This window comes from Aythya ferina, assembly GCF_964211825.1.
Source record: "Aythya ferina genome assembly, chromosome: 4".
Taxonomy (NCBI): Eukaryota; Metazoa; Chordata; class Aves; order Anseriformes; family Anatidae; genus Aythya; species Aythya ferina.
In genome coordinates this window covers 25,944,198-25,970,360 of record NC_140300.1, presented here as the reverse complement: position 1 = coordinate 25,970,360, position 26,163 = coordinate 25,944,198, and the positions used below count along the sequence as shown (strand labels likewise).

Below are 26,163 nucleotides of genomic sequence, written 5' to 3'. Positions count from 1 at the left end.
ACATTTATGTTCTGTTATAGTTAATGGGTATTAGAAGCAGAGTCCCCAGAGCAGAATATTTTAGCTTGTTTAGTTCAGGAACCATTTTTGCTGTCTTTCCCTTTGTTAATGTAATTCAGTGATTATTTTTCTGAGTTAAAATTTAATAGTAATAGCAATACTGCAAGAGACATTCTGCAATTAGGTATGAGTGCAAACAGAGCTAGGAGAGGCAACAGATTTGCTTGTTCCTATAGAAGATCGATATTCTGTGCTTGTACTCCTAGCTTGTAGAACATAAAAGTGAGCCCTCATCTGTCATAACCATTTATTTTAACCATTTAACAAATATATTGCTTAAACTTTTTGAAAATAACAATAAACTCTTTTAATGATTTGGGGCCTCATAAACATTACAAAAAAACAAACAAACAAAAAAAACTTTTCATACCACACATTTCCCATATCTTCCATCAACATGTCTCAGCCCTGTATACAACTTTTTTAGGCATGTTAATACTGCTTCCAGTTTGACCTGAGTTATTTATTTATTTATTTATTTCCAAAGTAGTGGCTCTGATATTGCCTTTTTACAGAGGCTTTCAGTCAACATAAGTCAGTGTGAACTGTCTTTCAGGACAGAATTCGGTTCTTTGTTGTTTGTATAAAACAAACAAGTATAATGTTATTTTACATGTATATCTTCACAATAGTTACCTGGAAAACAGGTGATTCAATGGTTAACAGAAGGCAGCACAAAATTTATTTTTTTAATTATATTTATATATTTATAAGTTTATTATATATTATATTTATATAAAATATTTGTAACCAATGTTACCTGTGTAAAAAGATAAATAAATAGTTTTATTTAAAATGACTCCAGTCAGGCAAAGAGTGAATAAGTCAATGAAGCAGGAACACCTTTCAGCTCCAGCCATCCGTGAGAATGAGTACATACTAGTTACTGATATTTTGAATAGTAGAGAACCTGCAACATCAGAGTGATAATAGATTCTGACTTTCATATTAAAATGCTTTTTTCAAGTTTGCTTTGGATATGAAACTGTCAATATCTCTGTACACACAGTGATTTTAATTACCACTGCTTTGTTGAGAATAAACACTGCTAACCTGTATTACTCTGTCATGTCTGTAATATGTGAGGCCTGGAGATGTATTTTTAGAATACCAGAGGTCTACTCAGTGATGTGTTGATCAATGCATTTTACATATCCCTAAAGCATCTTTTCCATGGCACTAAAACAATAAGATTCTGAAGTGTGAGTCTGCAAAGGAGATAATTCATTTTGTTGCAGTAGTGTTTGTCTTTGAGATGGCATGGAAGACAGCCAGGTCTCATTAGAGAAGGACACACCTAAAAGAGAGAAGAGGAAAACCACTCACTATGATATCCAGAAATATATCAATTTTAACTATTTAACTTGAAATGTCTGTTACAAATTTTATACAGGTATATGTATATATATATATACATATATATATATATGGAATAGTTTAACTAAGAAAATTATGTCAAGCAGCTACAGGCACATTGTCAAAATCCCAAGCTCAGGTTTCAAGACAGGTCGGGAACTTTTTTCCTGAGTGTCCATAAGCAATTCAAGTATGCTTATGGTTAATATGACAGCTATCCTATCATGTGCTCCTGGTCCACGTCCACCTTCAAAAAATAACTTCTGAGCTACTACAGTCTATTGAGAAACTTTTCACTTTCTCTAAGCCCAATTTGCATTTGAAGTCTGAGGAACTCCTCTGTTACTAAGATCCCTGGGGAATAGGTATTTCTTTTGGTGTCACTGTGATTATGCCAGTTGCTGTCTGCTGCAGCTGCTCAGGCTTCCTTAGGCTTCCTTCCAAGACACACGTCTGCTCTCTGTCCTCATTTCAGGGATCGCTTGACTCTTTGCCTTGGGAATAAATGTTCTGCATGCCACATGAAGTGTGTCACGCAGTAACATACTGTCACATCCCCATTTCTCCCCACCCCAAGGTCTTCTGTTTTCTAGTTGGATCCATTTCACCTGCTGCCCAACTGCTACTTGAGTTTTACCCTTCCCTGGTATTTACTAGCAAAAATAATTGGAGTCACAATTGCATTAACTGGGAATATTGTAAAAATGTGGTACTGCAGTCATTGTGCTTACCTCAAAGACTCAGTACTTCCCCGTGACAGACATACCAAATAATGTTTTCTCACAACTAGTGTTCAGTTGGGAGCAGCTCAGCTTCAAAAGGATAGGAACAAACTTTGCCAGACTGCTAGAAGAATGAGTTTAGATTCTCCTAGAAAAGGGAAAGTTGGCCAGCCCGTGACTTAATTTAACCTATGCAACAGTTGCCTGTGGAGAACATATCTAATAGGTTTGTGTAGTGTCTTAGTTTCATCACTACATTCCTGCCACCTCAGCCAGCATCGCAGCTACGTGACTTCTCAAAACTGTAGTGAAACAGCAGCAACTAGGTTTCTCAGAAAAATAAATAAAATAAAAAATAGGTCAATTCTTAAGTCATATTTTTATAGGTCAATTCTTAAGTCATATTTTGCGTATATACGGGTTAATATAGCTTATTTTATTTTCAAAAAAAAAAAAAAAAAAAAAAAAAAAAAGGAAAAGAAAAGAAAAAGCCTCACTTTAATTTCCCCATTTGTCTAATAGAACAAGACTTTACATAACTTGACAGACCTAACTCACACCTATCTCTTAATTAATTAGATATATTATTTAAGGTAATTTATCACAGCAGTTCAACAGAATAACAGCATAAGATAACTCACACAGGGCGATATGAATGGTTTGCCCAACCCAGTGTGCTGCCCAGTGGCAGTAGGAGGACATACTATTTACCAGTAGCATGCAAGCTTGGACAGTACAATCAATCCCCTTGCCTTCAGTCATGCTCCTCTCTGCCTTCCTTCCAGCATGCAGAATCCCAGCCTTTTTAAACACACAAAATAGCTGCATCCCTTTAGTCATTATTATTGCCATCCCTTCTTAATTCTAGTGGATCGTCATCTCTTCTTAAGGCCCTATTTTCCTGAAGCAGAAAAGACAATTTAGCACATGTTTAAAAATGAGGGCCCTTTATATGGGACAGTCCTGAGGATGACAACAGTAATTCAGCAGGGCATATGAAGCATATCTGGAGGAAGAAAATCCATGTTCCTTGCTATTTCTATTCAATTTCCTCCAGACATAGATCAGGCCAAGGTCATTAATCCCTATTTTAATTGCTTTTCTTTCCCATTAACTTGTCTGTGATAGAAAGCTTGATTCATCCAGCTGTGGAGAAGGGACAATTAAAATCTTTTTGATGGTTATTGCCTAAAAAACAGTTACAAGTTAAAAAAAAAAAAAGTTTCTGAGCAGAAGAGAAAGGATTGTTCCTATTAGACTTAAAGATATTCCAAAAGGACAGCTTTGAGGATTTGATTTTTAAAACCTAATATCTTGTGAATTAGAGTTGTAACTCTACTTTATATTTTCAACAATAATAGAAGGATACATGTCTTCTGTACCATTGTTTATTACTATTATTATTATTATTGTCCATGTAGATTTCCCTTGAGCTAGCAATATCTAAGCTGCATGACTTGCCCAGCCAGATAAATGAATGTGTTTGAAAATTACATGTTATATTTCTGGGTACTTCTTCGATCAGTAACAATAAATAAGAGTTGGTTAATCATGTAATTCATGACAAGCTTTTCTTTTTTATCTTTCAAAAACGGGATTCAAAAAGAATAAACTGATATACAACAAGAATTCTAGTAAACCTTGCCATAAAACTTTTACATTTTTTCCCTTCCTAGTTATTGTTCTCTCCTTACTCAGCTTAATGCTAAATGCAGTTACTAGTGAATAGTGATAATTTTAATAAGCACTTCCAAAAGCATTTCTCCCATTAGACTTTTGTATCTGATATCTGTACACCTATAACTGTGTTTTTATTTTGTTGTGGATCTTTTCTGTTTTGATAGGAAAAAATACCTTAGTCTCTTAGTTTCTTGAACTTATGCTGTTGGCTCTTAGCCATTAAGTTTTTATATTCTTTCTATATCCATCTCTTATAGTGATGTAAAAAGTAACAACACATAAGAACTGGGCTAAACAAATATTAAATGATATTCAGGTGCTGAAAAGTTTGGGTGTGTGCTTCTCTTTACAAATATGATTTAAATTCACTTTTTTTTTTTTTTTTCTCATGCATTAACATTTATTTGATTAAATACTTTTTCTTTCATAAACCACATCTTATTTTTCCTAATATAATTATCAGAAAATAGTAAGATTTTTTGCACTGAATTTTCTTTGCCTTGAAAATTAGATGCATGGGGCACCTAAGCCCCAATACTTAAGATTTTACAAACTTATAAGCAACAAGGTCTTTATATAAGGTCTTTAATTACAGCACGGGTTACAGCACTAATCTGTTGCTTGGATTATGACTGAACACACACTGTGTCACGACAAGCCTGTACCCTGGATGACCTTAGCTGAGACGAATGCTGAACTCAGATCTCTTTTGCTCCAATTTGGTATCCAGCATTGTGGCACTGTATGGAATTTACTTCTGGACAAACATGGGTTATGTTTTTCCTATTCAAATTGTACAAGGTCCAAAAAGGCCATCCTCACGTGTGATTTTGCTGCACAAGGGAACGTGCTCTGTGCCACTATCCCGTTTCTCTGTTAGGAGCTTGAAGGACCTATGTTACACCTCTCAGACTTTTGGCAAGGTCAGCTAAAGAGAAATTAATTAAGAGGCCCAGATTAATTATTTGTAAAGGCTTTCTCCCTGTGATTTAGGTTTATTTCCAAGATTTGGATTTATTTCCTCTTCCCTTTCCTCCCTTCCTGTGGGAGCAAAATAACAACAGTCTTTTCAGTCTTTTGTCACATGCTTTTCTCTTCTCCTATTATTTCTGTCCTGTGCAACCACTATATGCATAAAATAACAGCAACAAAGCAGCATATATCTCCAGAGGTCAATTGTCTGTTTTACAAATCATCAACAACTTTTTTTCTGCTTTTTATATATCTCCAAGCCTGGCTACACTACTCTGTGCATAATTACTTTAGGCACAGGAAGGAAACTGAAATTTTGCCTGAGAAGCCCTGTAAGGATACTGAATACATCTATGTATTTTCCAAAAAATCAAACTCACTTTCTGGAGATAACATTCCTTTTAGGCAACTCGTGATCCATAGATTATGGACACAAAATGCTGCAGCTGCTCCTGTGAAACCTTTAGAGCATATGAGCCCATGTGTGCTTATTCTAAAGAAATAATTACAGTTTGCCCTTAGGAGCTTTATGACCTCCACATAGAAAAAACTTTTTGCTGAAATGTTATCATCTCTCCTCTTCTCAGTACAGTTTCAGAAGATTCATGGGGATTATGTAGGATGCATGGTTGCAGTTTAGCTACCCTACGAAAACCCCTATGATAAGTAAGGAACAATACTTCTCAAATGTTGAATAGCTTGTGCTTGTTAAAAAGCATGACGTTTTATTTTAAAGCTTGTGGTCTTATAGAAAACTTGTCACAGAACCAACATTTCTATGAATAGTAGTAAAACTCTGTCCTAGGTCTGTCTCAGAAGTTTAAAATTCTGTTCCCACATACATTGTTGACTGAGTACATTTTAATAGGTTGCCTAAACTCTCTTTTAAACTAAAACAGTAACATTACTGGCTTCCTGGGGGGGGGAGGGGGGGAACAACTTCGTGGTCTAATGTGCAGAAGTTACTACAAAAAAAGGTAAAAGATTAATGTATTTTTGTGTGTTAACTACTAGAAATATAAATTCTGTTAGTATAATGCTAGATACCTTCACTTCAAAAAGTATACCTCAGAAAATGAGTTTTCTTTTCTCCCTCCTTAATTGTGATTTATTTTAATTTCAAATTTGAGCTCTCCTGGAGTGTAGATACATATCCTTTTCATGCCTCTCTAATGTCTCCACAAGAAGATTTGAAAGAAACTGCACTAGACTGTGACACAACAGAAAATATGTGGAAAAAAAAATAAATCACATACACACCAAATATATATTTATTTATTTATTATTGGCTTTTCTTTTCTGAGAATCTTGTTTTCTATAGATAAAAGACTGCTGCACCATGCTGCTTATCAACAGTAAGACTGACCATATGAGTAAAAAGAGAAAGTCTGTTTAGGCTAAATTTCTGTCTTCATTAAGGACAGTGACTGGATGCATGGGAAAGAATATGAGTGTTTCCTCTCAATACTTTCTTAGTCTTCTACGCTTACTAGCTCATGGACTTCTTGAATTGCATACTGTTTGTCTGTATTTAGTAAGTCTTAGTGGATTTATCTTTCATGGACTTGTTCTAGATTCATACAAATATTCTACGTGCATAACTTCCTGTGAAACCCATGCACCTTTACCTTTTGTTTCTTTATTTTTTAACCTAATACTATCACTTTGTGGGTTTTATTCTTCAAAAAGATAGAGTCAGTCTATCCCTACCCACCATGCCACTCATAATTTTGTAAACCACTTTATATAACCCCTCCACCAATTTTTGCTTTTCCAGGCCAAGAGCTCCTTGCTGACCTGGTTGTTCCTCATGTGGAACCTATTCCATGCCCCTCCTCTCATGCCCTTCTCTCAGGACATAAGATAGCAGAATGAGACTTATGCACTATTCAAGCTGTCAGTGAACCACAGATTTATAGAGTGGTGTAATGATGTTCTGTTTTATTGTCTTCTCCTTTCCTAATAATTTCAAACACCATTCCATTGTTTTTGACTGCTAGTGAGTATTGATACATAAAACCAGCCATGCAGAAACACATAACTTCTCACTTGTTTGTTCAAATGTAACAAACTGTTCAGCATAGAGAATGCAATTGCTACTTCATTTGGATTTTACTTCCTTTTTTTTTTTTCTTCGTCCTCTTACCCACTCTCTGAAGACCTATCATAAGAAAGAATTAGGATGTTAAAATGGCTGTGAGCCCTGTATGCATAAAATTTAGTAGACACTTTAAATAATTAATTTGGTAAAAAAATATTTTGTAGAAGTATTAAATGGTATATTTCTCAGCAATTAAATTTTCCTCTTTTCTTTAATAACATATTTAAATAATGTCCCACTTATAAAATTATTCATAGGACCTGTTAATGTAAGTAATTCAGTTTAAAGCTTACTGAATTAATCCTTAACGTGATTAATTTTTACATTTAAAAAAATACAGAATAATTGACTAATTATTATAATGGATTTGCCATGGTCATCAGTTAAATTTGAGTAATAAATATAGGGTTAAGCAGCTGATTCATTCTATAGCCAGAATTCCATGGCCATTCTATATAGCCAGAATTCTATAGCCATTCCATGGCTATGTTGTTCCATTTAATCTTGTGTTATCTAAATTTAAAAAAAAAAAAAAAAAATCATTACAAATTTTTAAAATACTTTAATTAAAAAATAAAAAGGAAAATAAAGTTGTCTTCTTTGAAAACTGATGTTATTTTATTTTTTCCTGCTTTGTCTTTTCATTCTTTTGTGTGTGTGTGATAGAAAAATCAGGAATACATAGGAAAAGTAGTCAACAAAAAACTAGAGAAGAGGTTCTGTCTTTCTTGTAGATTTTTTTTCCACGTATTTCATGTATGTTAGTCATCTTTTTAATACTCACCATCTTCAATCCTTATTTTCATTTTTCATGGTTAGACCTCATCCATTTATTTTTTCCACTGAATTATTAACATCTTGTCTACCTGTCAGTCAAAGAAAGAGTCGTTGTATTCTTTGTGTTCTACAGTTGTATTCATTGTATTCTAAAACCTTGAGGTACAGCACTTTATTTTTTCCTTATGTGTGCCAGCCTTCCCCATTGCGGTGGGTCAGTGACATCTGTCACCTGAAGGAATATTCAGCTCAGGCGTCCCTTTGCTCTGTCTACTGCCTTGTGCCAATAAATATTGAGTATGTGCTCTTTTCAGACCAAATTGCAGTATTTAGTATTTGTGATAGTCATCTGTTGTGAGCATGAACACATGTACATGAACACAGAGGTAAACTTCTCTGTGGTCAGATGTAGGTGTCACTGTGAAAGTTTCCAAACTCATTGAGTTTCATTTTACTTTTAGAATCTCTTCTAAAAGTAAAGAATCTCCTAGTTATTTGCTGTCTATTTTATCCTAACAGATTCTGGCAAAATTACCCTGTAACTGTCTCTGATTAATAGATTTTGCTTCAAGGTGTCAAGGGTTCAAGTTTTGCAAAGTTAGTTTTGCAAAACTTCTGTCCTGCAAGAAACCATTAGAAAGTCACCTCCCCCTTTTACAATTGCATTTGAGAGATGTCAGATAGCAAGTATTTAATCAGTATAATGGCTCTCCTATTAAGTAGTGATGGTTCTATATTTATTGAAGTAAAATCAAGTAAAATGTCTTGTATAAATACAGGTCATCCGTGGTTACCTTTCCCAAATACAAATCTCATTTAAAAAATAAATTAGTTTGAAATTACCTAGTTTCCAAAAGACCACTTTGATTGGATTCATCGATTCAGTTATTTATTATTTGAGCCCATAATTTGCTGGGATTAATCTCATGTTGAAGGGCCAATAATTACTCAGGGCATCTCATTAGTCTTTTACAAAATGGCATTTTTACTTACTTTTGGTCTTTTCAAACTTTTCTGTTGATTTGTAACTTCTCAGTGTAGAAAGTTCTTAATTAGTTTTTTCCAAAACTCTTAGATGCAGAATTTTAAAATATGTATCTGAAAGAAAATGTTTGAATATGCTCTATGTAAATAGAATATAAAACATCATTTATAGTTTTTAATTGATCATTTCTGTCTTTTTGTTTTATTGATCAGTTTTTCTTCTGGTAGAAGAGTGACAGTATTGGTACTATTCTGCCTGTTTCTAATAAACTTGGAAATTCTTTGTTTCTGTCGATCATTTTTCTATCAAATACTTATTCTTCTTTTTATTGTTTAATCAGTTTTCTGCATCATCATTTCTAACTAGTAGCATTTTCCATGTTTGTATATTAGTTGTACATTTATATGTTTATATACACAGGGATATTCATATAAGTTAAGTTAAAGTAAGTGTAAGTTAAAGTATAATATGTATAAGGCATATAGTATTTCAATTTTATATATTGATTTAAATATATACATATTTCAATTTTATTTTCTCAAAATATGTATATTTTAAATCTACCCATGGCTTTCTTTTCTAACTTTTATATGTTAGACAGCTATTAAAATATTCTTCAACAAGTCCCTTCTCCCAGTCACTGTATTTTTTTTCCTATTGCTATTCCTTCTTCAAAGTGTGGTAATTATTCTAAGTCCTTATCTAGCAGCCAGTATGCATATATGTATGCACATATTTGTATACATGTATACATATATGTATGTGCATATTTATTTATTTGTATGGCTGCTTCTAATTGAAAGTAGTAAAAGTAGCCATACCATTATTTGTAATTACAGAGGCATAACCCTAACAAGCAAGTATTCTTTATTCTTCTATCCCTTTAATAATAAAATTAAAAAAAAAAAAAGAATTATCTTCCCCAAGGGTAGAAGCTAATCCTTTATCATTCCCCACCCTGATTTGTTATAAATAAGATTAAACACTACTGTCTAAATAAAGATGATTAACCATTCTCAAAATTAACAATTTGCTAAGAACTGAAAATTCACCTTACAGCAACATGGAAATGGCGTGACAAAAAAATTAACAGCATGAGGGACTCTTAACAACAGCTATAACAAATACCATAGTTAACTTACCCCCAAATTAGCAGAAATAGATGCTTTATTTTACTACTTACCACTGTCCCTCGGTTCTGGTTTCTTTTGGGGATACGTACTGAATTAAAACTTAGTATACTTCATTTTTGATTCTTTGAAAATGCACCTATATTATAATTGTCTGTAGGTCATGTACCACCAGGGCATGATTATTCTCCTAATGAAATGGAAGTCATTTGGCCTTCAACCTCACAGAATTTAGTATGCACCTGAGGCACAGATTAATGGTCTGATAATGCATCCCATTTAATGCCCCATTCTTTAAATTAACCAGTCTAAGTGCTCATTGAGAAACTATCCAATAAATAAGTGAAAAAGGCAGCACCTGTTATGACTGGTTGAGTACCTGGTATTAAAGTATCTGGAAATAGAAAGCTTTCTTTGAAATTTAAGTACTGTTTCAAAATTTGTGCTGTAGGTTTTCTAGGTGTTAGGACTGTAGAAGAGAAGTTCCTAAGGCTTTGTGTATAATGGGTCAGAAAAGTGGAGGGGTGCTGTGCGGGGAAGAAAAAAAAAAATAAAATTAACTAGGCTTTCATGTCTGTACAATCAAAGGCCCTCTAATAGTAATGAAGAGGGTTCATCATCTATTAAATGAAGACTTGCCACAACTGTGGTGTGGTGGGTGCTGTGCTGTGACAGACCCTCTTCAACCCTAGGGCTGAAGCAGTGGGGCAGGGGAATGTGTCTCGATGTGCCTTTGACTTTGGGATGGACCTGTGTTTTAAACACTTCTGTTCTTTCTCTGTCTGCTGTTATGGTCCCAGCAAGCATCATGTTCCCTCCACGATGCATGCAACAACCAAAATGTCCTTCTGCCAGCCACAAAGAACAGCTTTAAGGCTACATATGCAAGGCCCAAAATATACCCTACAGGAATAACTGTGAGAAGCATACCCCCTCCCCCCAAAAATACATTTACTCTACTACCTTAAGGGGTAATACTATGTATTGTTTTAATTGTTTAATGTCTAAAACCTTAGCTTATGAGGGCTCTAGCAGGATCTTTATAAATACCTACATAATGAAGAAGCTCTAAAATGCAATCTAGATTATTGGGCTGAAATATATGTAACACAGTTTGCTCATTTTGTTCTGCTTTCCTTTAAGATTTCTATCCTTTGTGCTTATTGTTGTTAGCTCCTTTGCATGTGTTGTTAAATGCTGTCCATGATATTGACAGGTTGTGTGATTTTTTTTCCTTTGCATGCATCTGTTCAACGATCAAATTTAGAATCTTATAAATAGAACTAAGCTCATCTCTGTTAAAAGCAAGAGGATATTTTAGGTGTTTTCCAACATGTAAATTCAACAGACTGGAGTTCCCATCGAATACATTAAAAAGTAAGTAACCTTAGCCCCAACATTTTTGAAAATAACTTTTATCTTTTCTGAACTGTACCACACAGATTGCAGCATACCTAGTTAAGTAATTATTTAATTCGTCATAGTGATAGCAAAGGACATTAGAGACTTACTGTAATTGAACTATTAGGCTGGAAGTACCAACTACAATTTTTAAATATATTCCTTGTAAAATCTTTATTAAACAAATGTATAATTGGTCTGAAATTACAAATAAAATGACAGTCAATAATTTAGTACAATTAATTTGCAGTAATTCATGTTTACAATATAGAAGTTGTTTTCTTTCCTAAATTTAGAAATCCTGCGTGATTGCTCAGCAGTAAAGAAAATAATATTATATAAGTCTAATTTCTACTTTGAATGTTCCAGGTAAATGAAGAAATTAGGACACCACAGATTTAACATGACTATGGAATACAGTTTAGAAACTTTAATATGCAGTATTCAAGGTCCCTGATGAAATACTAATCTGCGTAACTTTTACCTTACAAACAGATTTGCAAAGATCTTTTCTGTAAGCACTATGTACCTGATAAATGTAGATATGCACTAAAAGTGAAAAGAGTGTTTGGCCAATGGCATATGGGATGTTGGAAAAGAAGACAAAAGTAATGAAAAGAGGAAATATTAGGGGACAGTAATATCGTACGTGAAAATCTAAGTGAATCATACATGGTTATGGTTATGAGTCAGGTCATTTAGCTTCATATGTTTTCAGAGTTTATCCACTTAAATGTTAGCTGACTGGTAAAACACATACCTCATCTGTGCATTATAGATGTATACATCTAGGCAAAGGTCCCACTCAGAACTTTGCTTAAAACACCAAAGTCTGAAGGCTCAAGGGGATCTTAGCCACTTGATGTGAGGGACTAAAGATGAGCACAAAGTAAAATAAAATAAAATAAAATAATAATAATAAAAAAAAAGTGAAGTAAAAGTAAAGACCATTATAAAGATAACAATGAGGTAAAACAGAGTCAGTTCTTAATCTTATGGATACTCTTACTCAGGGCATGGAATTAATTATCTTAGTATACCCTGTAATTTTGATGATGTTCTGTGGATTTATAGTTAGCTGTGTTAATAACATAAGAAACAGCTAAACCTAATCTAAGAATTACTAAAACATCTGTGCAATTTAAGACACTGTATGACTATGAAAGCAAAGGTACCTGATGTTTTCAAGAGCCAATGTGCCTCTTATTTCTTATACTGCTTACTTATGACCTAGACAACCAGTCCTGCCTATACACAGGATATGCAATGTAGTCCCATTGTGTGCAAAATTAAAATAGTTCAAAACCAGGAAGGACCCTCATGTACAAGAGTGAGTCCTCAAAGATATCCTAGGTTACCTCATAGAAGAGAAAACAGCCTAATTCTTCCTGTCTTAGTCTAATCAGCCTGTGAATACAGAGCTGAGTATGGGTCAGCAGGAATGAAAGATGTGTTTACCACATCTTTTCTTGTTTTCTTTAATATACAATCCTCCTATGCTATCCTCTTCAAAGTCATGTAGCTAACCAGTAAGAATGTTTCCCTGGTATTCTTAATATTCTAGATATAGTTTCCTTGAAAGTAAATCACAATTTCTGTGACTATATATATATATATATATTTTTTTTTTTTCCCCAGTATTTTCAGATGGTCATATGTAACAATGCAAAACACAGAAAGATAAAAATAGTAATTGGTTTTAAAAACTAAAATAGTTCTTAAATCCCCTAATTTGTAAGCATTCAGACTTGACCACAGTTTTATTTTAAAATAAGAAAATGAAGGGTTTAAAATAAGAGTTTACTCGATATGCATTCTTTCAAAATTACTTAAGTAATTTTTGATAACACTAACAAAGCAGGATGTCAAGTGGTAGTTATTGGAGTAAATTTCTTTCTCCATTCTTATTCTATGTAAATTTTTTATACAGTAATGTGGTAACAGATGTTTAATTTCTCTTTTTATATAAGAAAAAAATAGAGAGTCCATTTTTGTAAGTTCCAATTTATCATGAGTTTCTACAAAAAAAACCTCTCTTGAGTTTGTGGCTTAGTTATAGTAGTAAACTTTTAAGTTTACTATTTCCTTTTCAGGTTAGGAAAGGTCAAAACATAGATATTTCCTTGCTCAAAATACTATTTTATCAATATTCACCATCTTTTTTCTCACCAGAATGTCAAATTTTGAGCAGTTTCACTGTGACTTTTACCAGTCCAATTACACCATAGATGACCAAGAAGAAGGTTACAACAGTTATGGGTCTAGCGAAAATCTTATTGCAAGAAGAAAGTAAGTATGCTTATGTATACATATATTTATATATATTTAAAAATTCAGATGAAATTAATGACAAAAGCATGCAATTGCAACAGAAGGATTGTGTAATCAACACAGCTGAAGTTTTAAGGGAGAAATAGAAATGCAGTAGACAAATGGAAAGAATCCCATTATTTCATTTTTCCATATATTTTTTTGAAATCTTTTGGTGACTTCTGTCCCTGGGAGAGGGACACTGAAGAAAAGAAGTTCTGAGTTTCCCTTTAAGGAGATTTCTACTTGCAGGAGTCTGGACATTGCTACAGTCTTCCTGTTCAGCAACTGATGGATCTGGCTGGTCCCAGGACTTGCAGAGAGTTGAAATGGCACAGACCAGGTCAAATCAACAGCGTTCCTCCCCGTTTTCTTGTTAGGTATCCTGGCAAGAAAAAAAAAAAAAAAAAAGAAAAAAAAAAAAGGAACAAACAAAAAAAACACTGCTTAAAGCTAAACAGCCAAGGCTCTTTAGTCACTTTTGCCTGTGCTGGTAGTGCTCTACAGAACCTGCATATCACTTCTGGAAAATCTAAGGAAACAAAGAATAGAAACAAAGAATCTAAGGAAACAAAGAATGCTAAAGCACTGAGATGGAAGTTAAAGGATGAGAGATTGGCTCTAGCTGTCCCTGTGCCTTCTGGTCATACAGAAATAAAATCATATATAATAATAATTAGGGAATCGCAGAAAATAGAGCAGGAAGAAGTTTCAGATCATCTAGACTTTCACCATGTCATAATTACTTAAAATTAAACCTTTTCTAACCCCTAAAGTTTTGGTATCTGTGCTACTATTGAAAATAGTTGAAAATGTAAGTCATGGCACACAGCTGAGCATTTCTAAGGTGCCATGAAGTTGCTCATTGCCATTACTTGTTTTACTGCGATTTGTTTCTTGTCTCAGGTGCCAGAGAGGAGACCAACCTCCAGCCAATGCTTTTGTCCCCTCGGAAATGCTTCTGCCCTCTCAGAGTTACACGGGTCAGATTTTACAACCGACATACAGTCCCAACACACTCTCTCACCTTAGCTACACTGATGGTTTTGACGAGGAACCTCCTTTGCTAGAAGGTAAAAAATAAAACTAAGGACGATGCATGTACATGTGCTTTTGTTTGCTAACCTGCATCACTCACTAGAGCATCTACAGCAGAACTACCCTGCCTGGCTCTTAAGCTTGTTTCTGTGTATGCAGCCTGTATGAAATTCAGTCATCAGTCCCTAGTCCCCAAGCCTACATTTTCTTTTCTGAGATCTGAAGGGATTCATTTGTTCTTATGACGTATAGAGTGTATACTTTACTACCACTAGATGACAGCATAACAACAATTTTTGCATTCACATTTCCAAATATTTTCTCCAATCTGTGTTTACTCTACATGCATATTGGAACATCTATAATTAATAAACATTAATAACAATTTCTTTTGCATATCTAGTCATAAATTTAATAGTTCAAAGATGCTAAATAGTTTGCTTCAGTGGGAAAGAAATTGAAAAAGCTGCATTCAGCTTCAATTAGTTGAACTTTTATCTACATGAACAATATCATTCTTTATGATGATTGAACCATCCTACTGTTAGTGGTTGATTTGTAGATGATCATTTACTTTACAAAATACTGGTACTGCATTAAATTTAAAAAAAAAAAAAAAAAAAAAAAGAGAGAGAGAGAAATTGTTGGTGCTTACTTCAGGATCATATAAAAAGAGCATATGCAGCCTGCTCTTGTATTCTAGAAGACAAATGAATATTTTGCTTCTTCAAAAATACTACTAAACACTTAAAAATAGCAAGATCATTTGATTTGAAACAGGTAGCTGCTACACCTCCAGTTCTTGGTTCTCCAAGTGTTTAACTCCAGAGGCAGCTCACCCTGTGAAAAGGATGCTGAAATACAACTGCTTCTGATCCACAGTGCTGCAGAGATGTTCATGACTGTGTGCCAACTAAATCTGACTAAAGACAAACATTTTAATACAGAACAACTTTATTTATATAATGTTTTGGCTCAGCTTGAAATGATGAATTGGTGGAATAAGGTAAAGATTTAACTTTCCAAACAATTCTAACACATTGCCAGTTTCAGTAATTCTGGCACCCAGTTCTGAACCTAGCTTTTCCTTGTTGGAGCATCTTAAGGAAAATGATTGTTCTTGCAAGCTGAAGTGTTTCCACAGAAGTTTTAAGAGAAATCTTTGCCCCAGTAAAGTTAGTGGCAGAATTCCCATTGGCTTTAATGGGGAAGAATTTTGTTCTCTTTTCAGGGGTTCTCAGTAATTACTTTTTAAATGCAAAAAGCTTATAAAGCAGTCTACGAAGAATTATTAACTTGCCTTGAAGGGAAGAATGCCATTTTTAAGTGCCTCTGGCACTTCAGGCTTAAGATACATCTCTTGTCAGATTTACCAGAATTAAAGCATATATCTGTGTCTTCAGTGTTTCAGGGTATCTTGAATTCTGCAGTTACTGTTAATTAACATATTTTTCAACATCTGACTTAGTGTAGCTTATATATATATAAGTTTTAAAAAATATATATAGGAAAACAAATATTAACTCCAAAATGCTAAAGGCATTTTTTGGTTCACTGGATGTAATAAATATTGCCAATTTGAAATCAGAGCTGACTCTCAAATATACTGGATGAGCAGGTACAACATGTTCATACTACAGTATATGTCATCCTACAATATTATCTTCATTAAAGCGATTAATTTGTTTTGTTCTTTTGGGGATTTGTGGTATGTAATGAGTTTTTGTAAAAGTGTTGTTTTCTTGTAAGCAATTAAATGTCATGGAATTTCTCATTGCAGAACTTGGGATCAATTTTGAGCATATATGGCAAAAAACCTTAACAGTTCTAAATCCGATGAAACCTGCAGATGGCAGCATTATGAATGAGACGGACCTCACAGGACCTATGGTTTTCTGTTTGGCCCTTGGAGCAACGTTGCTGCTGGTAGGATGTGCTAGAAATTTACGGGATTCCTCTTCTAACAAGATAACACCTTGGTGATAATGTATGTGAAATAACAGAAGATGTAGTACTGGCATAAAATGAGTCATTTGCTGCCATTTGTCCTGAGATTTTATATAAAAGGTCTCCTTGCTTTAAAGTACATAATGCTTAATTGTAATGTGGATGTAATACAAGTGAAGTGATGTATTACATCACTTACAGTGGAAATAATATTTTTTTTTTTTTTTTTTTTGAGGGGGAACAAGGGGGAAGTGTGTTTGATATGAACAAAGGACAGATTTGCACTGTGTATATATTGGAGAGGCTCTGAGCACTTGACACATGGCAGTGTGACCTAGATAGGACCTTACAGGGAGTTTTCAAAGGAGGGAATAAAAAGGTGTGGCACACCAGACCAGTTTTTCTAATGCTCTTGCTACTGTTTTTAAATTACCTTCCCTCATGGTTATTCTGGGGAGTTCAGAAATCAATATCAAAAATACTTTTATGTAACTAAAATAATTCCAAAAATAAAACAGAAACTTCTTCCATTTCCCCCTCAAATTTGCAATACCTTTCTATAAATTTTGCTATCACTTTCTTAATTTATATTCATTTTTTATATCATCTGCAAAAACAAATATGATAGCCTGGATTTAGCCTCTTTTGTCTTTATGAATAGAGCTTTCATACAGGAGGAATGTTGAAACAGAGACTGTACACTACCCCAAATTCATCTATTTATCACTGACAACAGGGGCTTTACAGTGCTGCCGAAGTACAGCTCTGATTGTTGGCAACAATTTGTCTGACAGGAATAAGATGGGACTGGAATAAGATGGGACTGTTCTGGGAAGGGCTTTGCTGCTCTAACAACTGAGGTGAGAGAAATGGGACTCTAATTCTCCATTTCCTGTATGATAAATAGTGCTGAATCAGGAGACTCCTGCAAGTTCTTACTCAATTTGTAATGGCAGTCCAGTACCTTGAATGTGAGAACTGCAATATAAAAGGCAAGTGTTAGTATTTATGCCCCTATAAAAATAAAAATCTTTTAAAAGGGTAAAAGCATCAGGAGGAAATGGAATAAAGGGAAAAGAAGGTAGGAAGCCAGAGAAGACAGGCATAATGGGAAAAGCTTTGAATTGATTATAGCCAGGAGGATGGAAGGAAAGCAAAAAGGAAAAAAAAAAAAAAAAAAAAAAAAGACAGTTGCTGTTGATTTTTCTTCATGGACAGTGAAAAATTGTAATGAATATTTAACTACTATAATCAAAATAAAGCATTTTAATTACGATATTTATTCTAAGATATTAAACATTTTAAGTGTCATTAGAAAAACAACTATTTTCAGTACTCCAGCTTTTGGTCAGAAGAGCTCCTCTGACACAGTCTAGTGTTTTTGTGCCACAACTTCACAGAAAAATGTATATGAGATTTCCACCACCATCTTATAAATTCATGCTGTTCATTTTTATTTTGGATACATTTGAATACTAAAGTGGCTCTTCAGCCATGTCAACATGATGTCCTTCTGTACTTGAAGAATTCTTTTTTCATAACAGCAGGAATATAATCTGGTTGAGAGCTCATTTTCAAAAATAATTTATAATTTATTTTTAGGTGTTTTTTTTTTTTTTAATTTTTGAAAAATATGCAAAGATATTTTTCAAACAGTAGCACTACTTCTGAAACACAGAGAAAAGGAGAAAGGCTTTGTTAACCTGGCAGCAAGACTTGGTCTTCTGTATGCTGGCAGCAAGCAGGGCAGCCCCATTGCAGGGAGAAAAACAACAGCAGTGCGAAAGTTAGCATGCTTTGCATTTTACATAGTCATTTGTCATCGGTCTTCTCCATACCCTGAAAGTAAGAGTAGCAGTACCCACTCCAGGCAGATGCAAACAAGGTCTGACTTTCTTCTAACCTTGTTCCTTGTGCAGGACAAATTTAGTGCTTTCAATTCATCAAAGCCTGCCAGGCTAATCAAGCCTGATTCAGGTTTTGCTTACAATGCTGTGAACTGGGAGTATTCCCATGTGCGTGAGTCAGTGTAGAATTTACATAAGTTAGGAACAGCGAGAATCGGAACCAATACGTTCAGCTGCTTTTTTCACTCTCTTGGTTCCCTGCACCACAAATCAAGCATTGCACCAAGTGGAGATTTCAGTTGGCTGCTCCTGCTACTGCCATCCCTCTCTCGGTAATTTGGTAGTCTTAGATTAAGCTGCTAAACAGTGCTGTGTGGAATAATTAAAAACACTGAAACAAACAGCTTAAAATATTAGTTTACAGTAGTTGTATCTCTTTGAGGCAGAGCTTTTCTTAGTAGGTTGATAGTAAATGCTGCCCCAAACAGCTGCAGATGTTATGCTTACTACAAAACTTTAATGACTGCAATTGTGGCAGAAGATAGTCTGAGCTAGTATTGCTCTTCCACACCTTCTCTAGTTGTCATTAATTTTATTTGGTGAACAATTCTTTCCTAAATGTTTTAGACCAGTAGTATGGAAATGCAAGCAAAGGACTCTGTACCTAAATAAGATTTCTTATGCTGCTAGTTCAGGGATGGATTATTCTATCCATGCTTTATGGTGGCATGCACTGTCAGGAGAAAGGCCAGCACTTGGAACAATGTGAGGATATGGGCAACCTGGTTGTACATAACCTCAGCCCAAGGACTGGAACCAGAGGAGAGTTCAGCAATGAGCCAGGCTGAGTCAAACTACAGGGTGAGAGTGCTGATGGAGTGGCAGGCCTTACTAGCTGAGGCACTTATCTTGGTAAGTGAGCTGGCACAAACCTGCAACTTTAGGACTTCCAATATTGTGTCACCACTACATTAGGCTCTCTCCTCTGCATTGCTTTATATCTGCCCAGCTCAAATATTGTTGGCAGATGGTGATCGATTCCCACCAAAAGAATGATATAGGAAGGTGGGGCAGAGAAGGAAGGTTCTCAAAAATGGTTGATTTCCCCCAGGATTATTTAAAACACGTGGATGAGTAGATCCTCTCAATCCTCCTTAACCATCATGGAGAAGATACTTGGAAATATTCCAAACCAGTAAAAATCTTCAATAATATTTCCACCTTATCTGTCACAAGAGAATCCAACCCTAAACTAAAAAATTAATTTAAAGCTGGGAACCTGTCTTAGTTTTGATTCTCATGCATTTTATCCTATGCAATACATGTGCAATATATAGGTATATACACAAACACACCTGTGGTTTAAGTGTGTATATATGTATTGTTATGTGTTAAAGAGATGATGCACCACTGCCACCAGCTTTTTTTTTTTTTCTTTTTTAAGTTGAGGAGTTTATTTCACAGTACAGAGTTGAGAGTTGAGCCCCAGGTTTGATCTATCTCCTTCATAAATGCTTGTTATCTTCAGGATACAAAGTTCTAAGACAAAACGAACAAAACCATATTTATCCCAGATCACTGGTTATTTCTGATGTACAGATGTTAAAATCACGGTATTGCATACCTGGCATTCAGTAGTTCATTTGTTAGAACCTTGAAGAGAGGGGAAAAGATTTAACAATCTATTGGGAGTGAGCAATGCTCTCATGTCTGGAGGTGATCCTCTGAAACTATGGCAGCAGATGAAGAAATTGGTGGTGTTGTGGCCACTGTTGTACTAGTTTTGTGTATAAATTATAGAACATCAGGCTCCAGGCTGTCAGACTGGTACCTTTCACAGGCACTAAACTCACACAAAGGAATAAAACCTGGAAGAAAAACAAACAACCAAACAACAACAACAAAACACCTGGGGAATTTTTCTTTCACTGAAGCACAAAAGAACACAAGCTGACAGTTACTACTACAGTAGTGTAAAAAAAAAAAAAAAAAAAAAAAAAAAAGCACAGGTGTTTTTTTTTGATTGTTTGTTTGAAAGCCTGCTTAAACCTGTAATAAAATGAAAAGCATATAAAGTAAGTGGGGTTATCATTTTACTTAGGATGCTTTTCCACAGCCCTGTGTATTGAAATTGTAAAGATTTTAATTTCTAATATCTTTGAAATTGTAAAGAATAGATTTTTTTCCTAATGGAAAAATGTGTTTTCCATGTCCATAATTTCTTCTCAGTTTGTTCCAAGTTAGACCTTTCCAAGGCTCTCTAACCAACTCATGTTGTACCTCAGAGTCCAAAGACAGTAAGACTGAGAAACAGCTTTATAACTTTACATTAGTGACAAGCGCATTCTCACAATTTCATCTTGGAATGTTTTGATGCAAAAATCACCCAAAAGGAGCAGTCATGATTTACATTTGAACCAATGTAGGCAAAGTGGGGAGAAAGGGATTGTCAAAAAGAAAAAGGAACAAACTTAGTGCTTGCCTTCTGACAGCCCACCATCTTTCAATCTCTTTTTCACTTCCTACACTTACTTGCTTATATTTTTTCCAGGCAGGAAAAGTTCACTTTGGCTATGTGTATGGTGTGAGTGCCATTGGATGCCTTGCTATACATGCACTACTGAACCTGATGAGCATCTCTGGAGTCTCACATGGCTGTGTTGCAAGTGTTTTGGGATATTGCCTGCTACCCATGGTGATTCTGTCCACTGCTGCAGTTGTCTTCTCACTACAGTAAGTATCAGTGCATGGCAGCAGGATTCATATGAAGCACAGAATGTTAGAAGGCTAGTGTCATGCAAAAAGTTTTGGAAATAGTTGTCTAGTGAATTTGGGCTTCCAAGTTTTACTGAAGAAAAACACCATTCTCTCTCTGTGTGAATAGATGAAATATGTGTGAATAGATGAAAATGGGCAAAATGGAAGAGGGTGGGGTGTCTGTGTTTGAGAGAGGTTGTATAAAATTATTTTAATAAAAGTTCTTAAATCCATTGTTTTCCACTTAGACCGAGAGTAGCTTTGATTTTTGCAGCAGCCTCAAATGTGCTTTTTATTTTGAAGAGCCAACAGTGTCTAAACTCAGCATCAATTTTAAAAGCAATTCACAGACTTTGGTTTTATATAGCCGGTTCTCCTGATCCTTTTTTTTGCTGTTGTTGTTGTTGTTCATAGTATCAAGCTCCCATCCTTGTATTTCCTTTCCTTCTATAGACTGACTTCTGTGTGACAGAATGAAATAATCAGGCAACCCTTAATGATCTGGAGTATTAGGACAAACGCTTAAGATATAATAGTCATAATAGTAATGGTATAATTGCTTTGAAAAAAACAAATGCAGTGTTGTATGTATTTGTGTGTGTGTGTGTGTGTGTAGGAGTTCTCAGTAATATACATATGAATTAGGAAATTTGCATGCAAGCCTTTCCTTTCTTCTCATTCTGTAAACCTCTTGAGATACAGATTGTTGACCTCCCTGTTCACATACAGCAAAGTACAAGGAAGCTCCAGGTCTTGCCTGAAGGCTTTGAGCAGTGCTTTTTTTTTTTTTGTAGTTAACACATAGTTAATAATGGTTTTCCTCCTCAGTCTTTCTGAACAAGTTTTAAACCTTCCAGTCTGCAAATTATGGGACTTACCAGTTGATGAGCAAGAAGGTGACCCTGTTTTGACCTTGTTTTACATGGTAAAGCAGCAATTTTATGTATGCATTTATTTTTTAAAGAAATGATATAGTGGTATCAAGATTTTAGCACAATCCTTGTTGCATGTTTCTGCAGTGCTATGATGGGTTAGCCTGACCATATTCCGTGTATTCAAGTGTTTCTGAGCTGTCCTTGACAAGATGGACAGCAGTGACACCAAAGAAACCACTCACTCTCTGTTCTCCTACGCTTCCCATATTTGCTTGATTAACCTGTTTAATAATCCACCTGAATAAAAGGTGTTGGTATGTAATCATAGGACAGATGGGGCTAACTCGAAACCAGCTGTTAGAACTGCACAGGGTACTGTTGTCTATACAAGGAATTCCCAAGCATGACTATTTGCTTGTAAAATGCTGTGAATTTAGAGAAAACACATCTTTTGAAAATCCATAAATAGTGTACTGAGGTAGGCTTTACAAAATTAAGCGATTATTTCTGAAATGAATGTTTAGTGGCTGTCTACAGCATTCTCCAGTCCTTTCTCATTCACTATATTAAACTGCTTGAACATAGCAAGTACTGAGGTTATCTATTCCAAAAAGGCTTTTAAAATCAAGTGGCAACTTTTAAATCCAATGTCTCATTATTTTTAATTTTAAAAGTTATTTAAAATAGCAGAGGAGATACAGCAATGATCTTTTTTTTTCAAATGCAAAGACAGATAGTAATGCAACAATTGTGGTATTTATGATTAGCTATTTCAGTGTTAAATAGGAATGAAGCAAAAAAATGAAACATGTTGACATATGTTGGTTGTTGAATGGCACCAAATAGAAGACCATTTCTGTTATTCAGACTTGTGTGGAAACAGACTGCCTCAGAGCTTTACTTGTGCCTATATACATGTATGCTCATATCATATCAGAGCCCAAGCTGATTAGGCAACCTTTTTGGGAGAAATATCAGAACATGTTTTTCCTGGGAAAAAAAAAAAAAAAAAAAAAGAGTAAGTCTTCACTATCAAATCCATGAACAGACTAGCCATGGCATCTCCTTGACTAAACAGTGAAGGAAGTGAGTGTAAAACAGGCAAAAGGAATTCTTAGACCCAGCTGATGAAAAGGACCCGTGTGGTGACCATATCTGAAAGTTGTGAGAGAGAAAAGTGGAGAGGCACCACTTATGTCTGCCTACCCCAACTCATCCTTCATGTCATTACACCCTCAGTCCTCTTGGTCACTGTGAGCACAATACCTCCTTCTTGTCCCTCTCCTGTGCATGAGGATTTGAGCCTCATGGACACACCAGACACATGCTCTTTGCTAAAGCTAGACCATTCCCATTGGCAGTTAAATCACTGTTAGATCAAGGACTGAATATATAAGTGCACAGACATATCTCGGCTGCAAAATGATTTTATGTCACCTTTCCATCCTTGCTCACTTTCAGTCCTGAAACAAACCATGAGAGGCCTTGTGGTCTAACAGCCACAGCTCTAAATTATGCTACCCCATAAACAGACGTTATTATGATAGCCCCATAAACAGACTTTATACTAGCTGAAAATTATCATTGGGCAGTGTGTTCCTGTTACATCCTAACCCTCTGACACCATGGGTGCCTGCTCACAGAGCCATACATACCAGCTCTGAATTTCTGGCTAGATGTTTAAGTGAGCACTGTAGAATCTCTACTTGGAGCAGAGGCTTGGTTTTCAGGGCCCAGTCTAATTTCCCTGAATACCACTGTACAGGTATAAAAGAACACTTCAGCTGAGAATACTAAACCACACAGTCTTTAATGTTTTATTTCTAATGGGCTGGAGTTGCAAGGAGGTGCTGAGTCATCTTAAAATCAGTTTTCTCCTTTCTCCCACAAAGTCACAAGAGTTGAGAACACCAAGTATTGGCCTGGCAACTGTATTGCCAAGAAGTGTAGTATAATTTTATGTGATGCAACTGCATTAAGTAAACTGAGGTCCTTAAATAAGGAGAGCTTTACTCATCATGGTTTAGATGCAATAACAAGATTAGTGGAGATTATTTTTGATAAATGAGCCTAAGGAGGTATATGTAGTCTGTTTCTCACTTCTGCTTCTGTTTTGCTGATGGTTTGAAAGAATAGAGCACCAGGAAATCATTTAGCAAGTGGCAAAGGTTCATTCATTCTGAAGGTCTTTGAGATTGACACAGTGAACGTGTGTAATGCAGCAGATCTCATTATGCACCTCAGCAGCATGTTACACGCATGAGCTCATGCATTTTACAGAAGAAGACTGCAAATACAGAGTGCAAATAAAGCATATGTGAAACATTATTTATTGGCATGGTCTTGCTCCTACAGGGTTTAATAGTGAGGTCTTTATAATCTGCCGGAATTTTTCAGTGGGCTTTTTACCACAGTCCCATAATTATCAGTTCTCCTGGCCACCCTGCACCTGAGAAACAGCAAAATTTAACTTCAGAATAGCTCAGCTGTCACCAAAGGGCCGTGTAGAAAGCCACAGTGTGGAGAAGGATTTCTTCATGAGCAAAAGACCAGCTGGACTCTCTCCTGGGAGCCAGTTGACACCTACTGTATGGTCAGCCAGGGTGTAAGTCTTTAAGAGCCACACTGCTGCACCTCAGAATCTGAGACACGCTTCAAACCTTTGACACATATTACAAAAATATATTGCTTCCAGGTCACCAGGCTGCCGATAGAAGACTAGGTTTGTAGTGCCATTACAAATCCTAACAAATTCTGCTTGATGATTTTTGGCTGCAATAAGATTTTCACTAACTTAAAAAAGATCTTCAGCTGCTGCATCTGATGGAGCCCCAGAAGACTTACCTGGAAATACACTTCTCCTTCCATCAGTATGACTGATGAAGCTGCTATTCTTATCCACACTGAAGAAATTACCTGTTAATATTTTAATTAATTAATTTATTTATTTATTTTCTGATTGGACTTCTGTTATGTCAGTCAGTCCTTGGTTCTGCCACTGCCTTCAGCCTTACCAGTAATGAGTTGCCAGACGTGAGCTTGAGTTTCTAAGTTTGGTAAGATTTGATACTACATGTGCTAAAAATTGTACTCTTTTTTTATTATTATTATTTTATTTTCTAGGGGGATCCTGGGAACTTTGTTAGCCCTGTTTATTATTGGATGGTGCAGTTTGTCAGCGTCCAAAATTTTTACTTCTGCCTTGGCCATGGAAGGACAGCAGCTTCTTATTGCATACCCATGTGCTTTACTGTATGGACTCTTTGCACTTCTGGCAGTTTTCTGAAGTGTATTTTCTGATAGCCTTATTACAGTTTGTTTATGGTTGTTGGAGGGGTAAAAGGTTATTTATTTATTTTTAGATTGCCTAGAATTGCATTAAGTTCTATTAACAAAATTAGATTATGCAACTTACCTTTTATTTGCCTAATGGCTTGTAATAAAATAATAATAAAAAAATAAGTAACAGGTATATGACTACATTGCTGATGTTTTGAAAATCCTACAGCGTAAAGAAAAACATTTGTATTGAGAAGGTACTAAGAGCAAACAAATAAATAAATGTTAATTTTTAAAAATATGTTGTCTTCTAAATGTTTAATATATCTAATATATTAAGCAGAGAGTAACTGGAAGCAATAATGCAAATATTTAATGGACCTAGTAAATCAAGTGAAAATACACATTTGTTTCACAAAAAAAAAAAAAAAAAAAAAGAGAGAGAGAGAAAAAAAACCTGCTTATATGATTATTAATAATGTTACTGAATTTATATGTTTTTTATTATTTTTATTTTTAACAGAAGAGTGAGTGGCTCTGCTTTGTGATGTTGAAGGATTGTTCAAGCAACAGGAAGAACAGGTTGCTACAACAGAGGAAGGAAACTAGGAATGTCATCTTGTTTTATTTTTAAGAGGTGTTGCTGTCCAAAACATTATTGTACTGTTTTTAATGTACAGTAATGTTACATTTTAGAATTGCCACTAAACCACCGCCTGCTGTCACTGCAGAAAAGCACCACACAAAGCAAATGCAGCTCCTAAAAATGTCTCCTGAAAGGCAGAACTGTATTTAAGCAAACAAAATACAAACCTCCACAACGTTATCTGCTCTCCTGCCTCCTCTCCCCTCCCCCCCCCCCCCCCCCCCCATCTATTTGCTGCTTTCAGTATTACAGGAACCCAACATTTTTATAACAGCAATCA

General features: G+C 35.2%; 1 protein-coding gene and 1 long non-coding RNA gene across 6 annotated transcripts; one reads left to right on the top strand and one right to left on the bottom strand.

Annotated features, from left to right (window-relative positions):
* Positions 1–6,711: 6,711 nt before the first annotated feature.
* On the bottom strand, positions 6,712–10,095 carry LOC311436089. Its single transcript, XR_014692588.1, has 4 exons — positions 9,837–10,095; positions 8,662–8,766; positions 7,676–7,757; positions 6,712–6,951 (listed from the first exon to the last, which is right to left on the bottom strand). It is a non-coding gene; the product is annotated as an uncharacterized lncRNA (long non-coding RNA).
* Positions 10,096–10,117: 22 nt separating this feature from the next.
* On the top strand, positions 10,118–25,531 carry YIPF7 (Yip1 domain family member 7). 5 transcript variants are annotated; one of them, XM_084517837.1, is made up of 7 exons: positions 10,118–10,153; positions 11,051–11,160; positions 13,357–13,473; positions 14,401–14,567; positions 16,313–16,458; positions 20,878–21,059; positions 25,082–25,528. In XM_084517837.1, the coding sequence occupies exons 3-7, from the start codon at positions 13,358–13,360 to the stop codon at positions 25,242–25,244; spliced, it is 774 nt and encodes a 257-aa protein (XP_084373963.1). In that variant the 5' UTR covers positions 10,118–10,153; positions 11,051–11,160; position 13,357; the 3' UTR covers positions 25,245–25,528. The 5 variants fall into 5 exon arrangements, with proteins under 5 accessions (XP_084373963.1, XP_084373961.1, XP_084373962.1 ...); XM_084517835.1 differs by lacking the exon at positions 10,118–10,153 and adding an exon at positions 10,173–10,208; XM_084517836.1 differs by lacking the exon at positions 10,118–10,153 and adding an exon at positions 10,546–10,754.
* Positions 25,532–26,163: the final 632 nt, after the last annotated feature.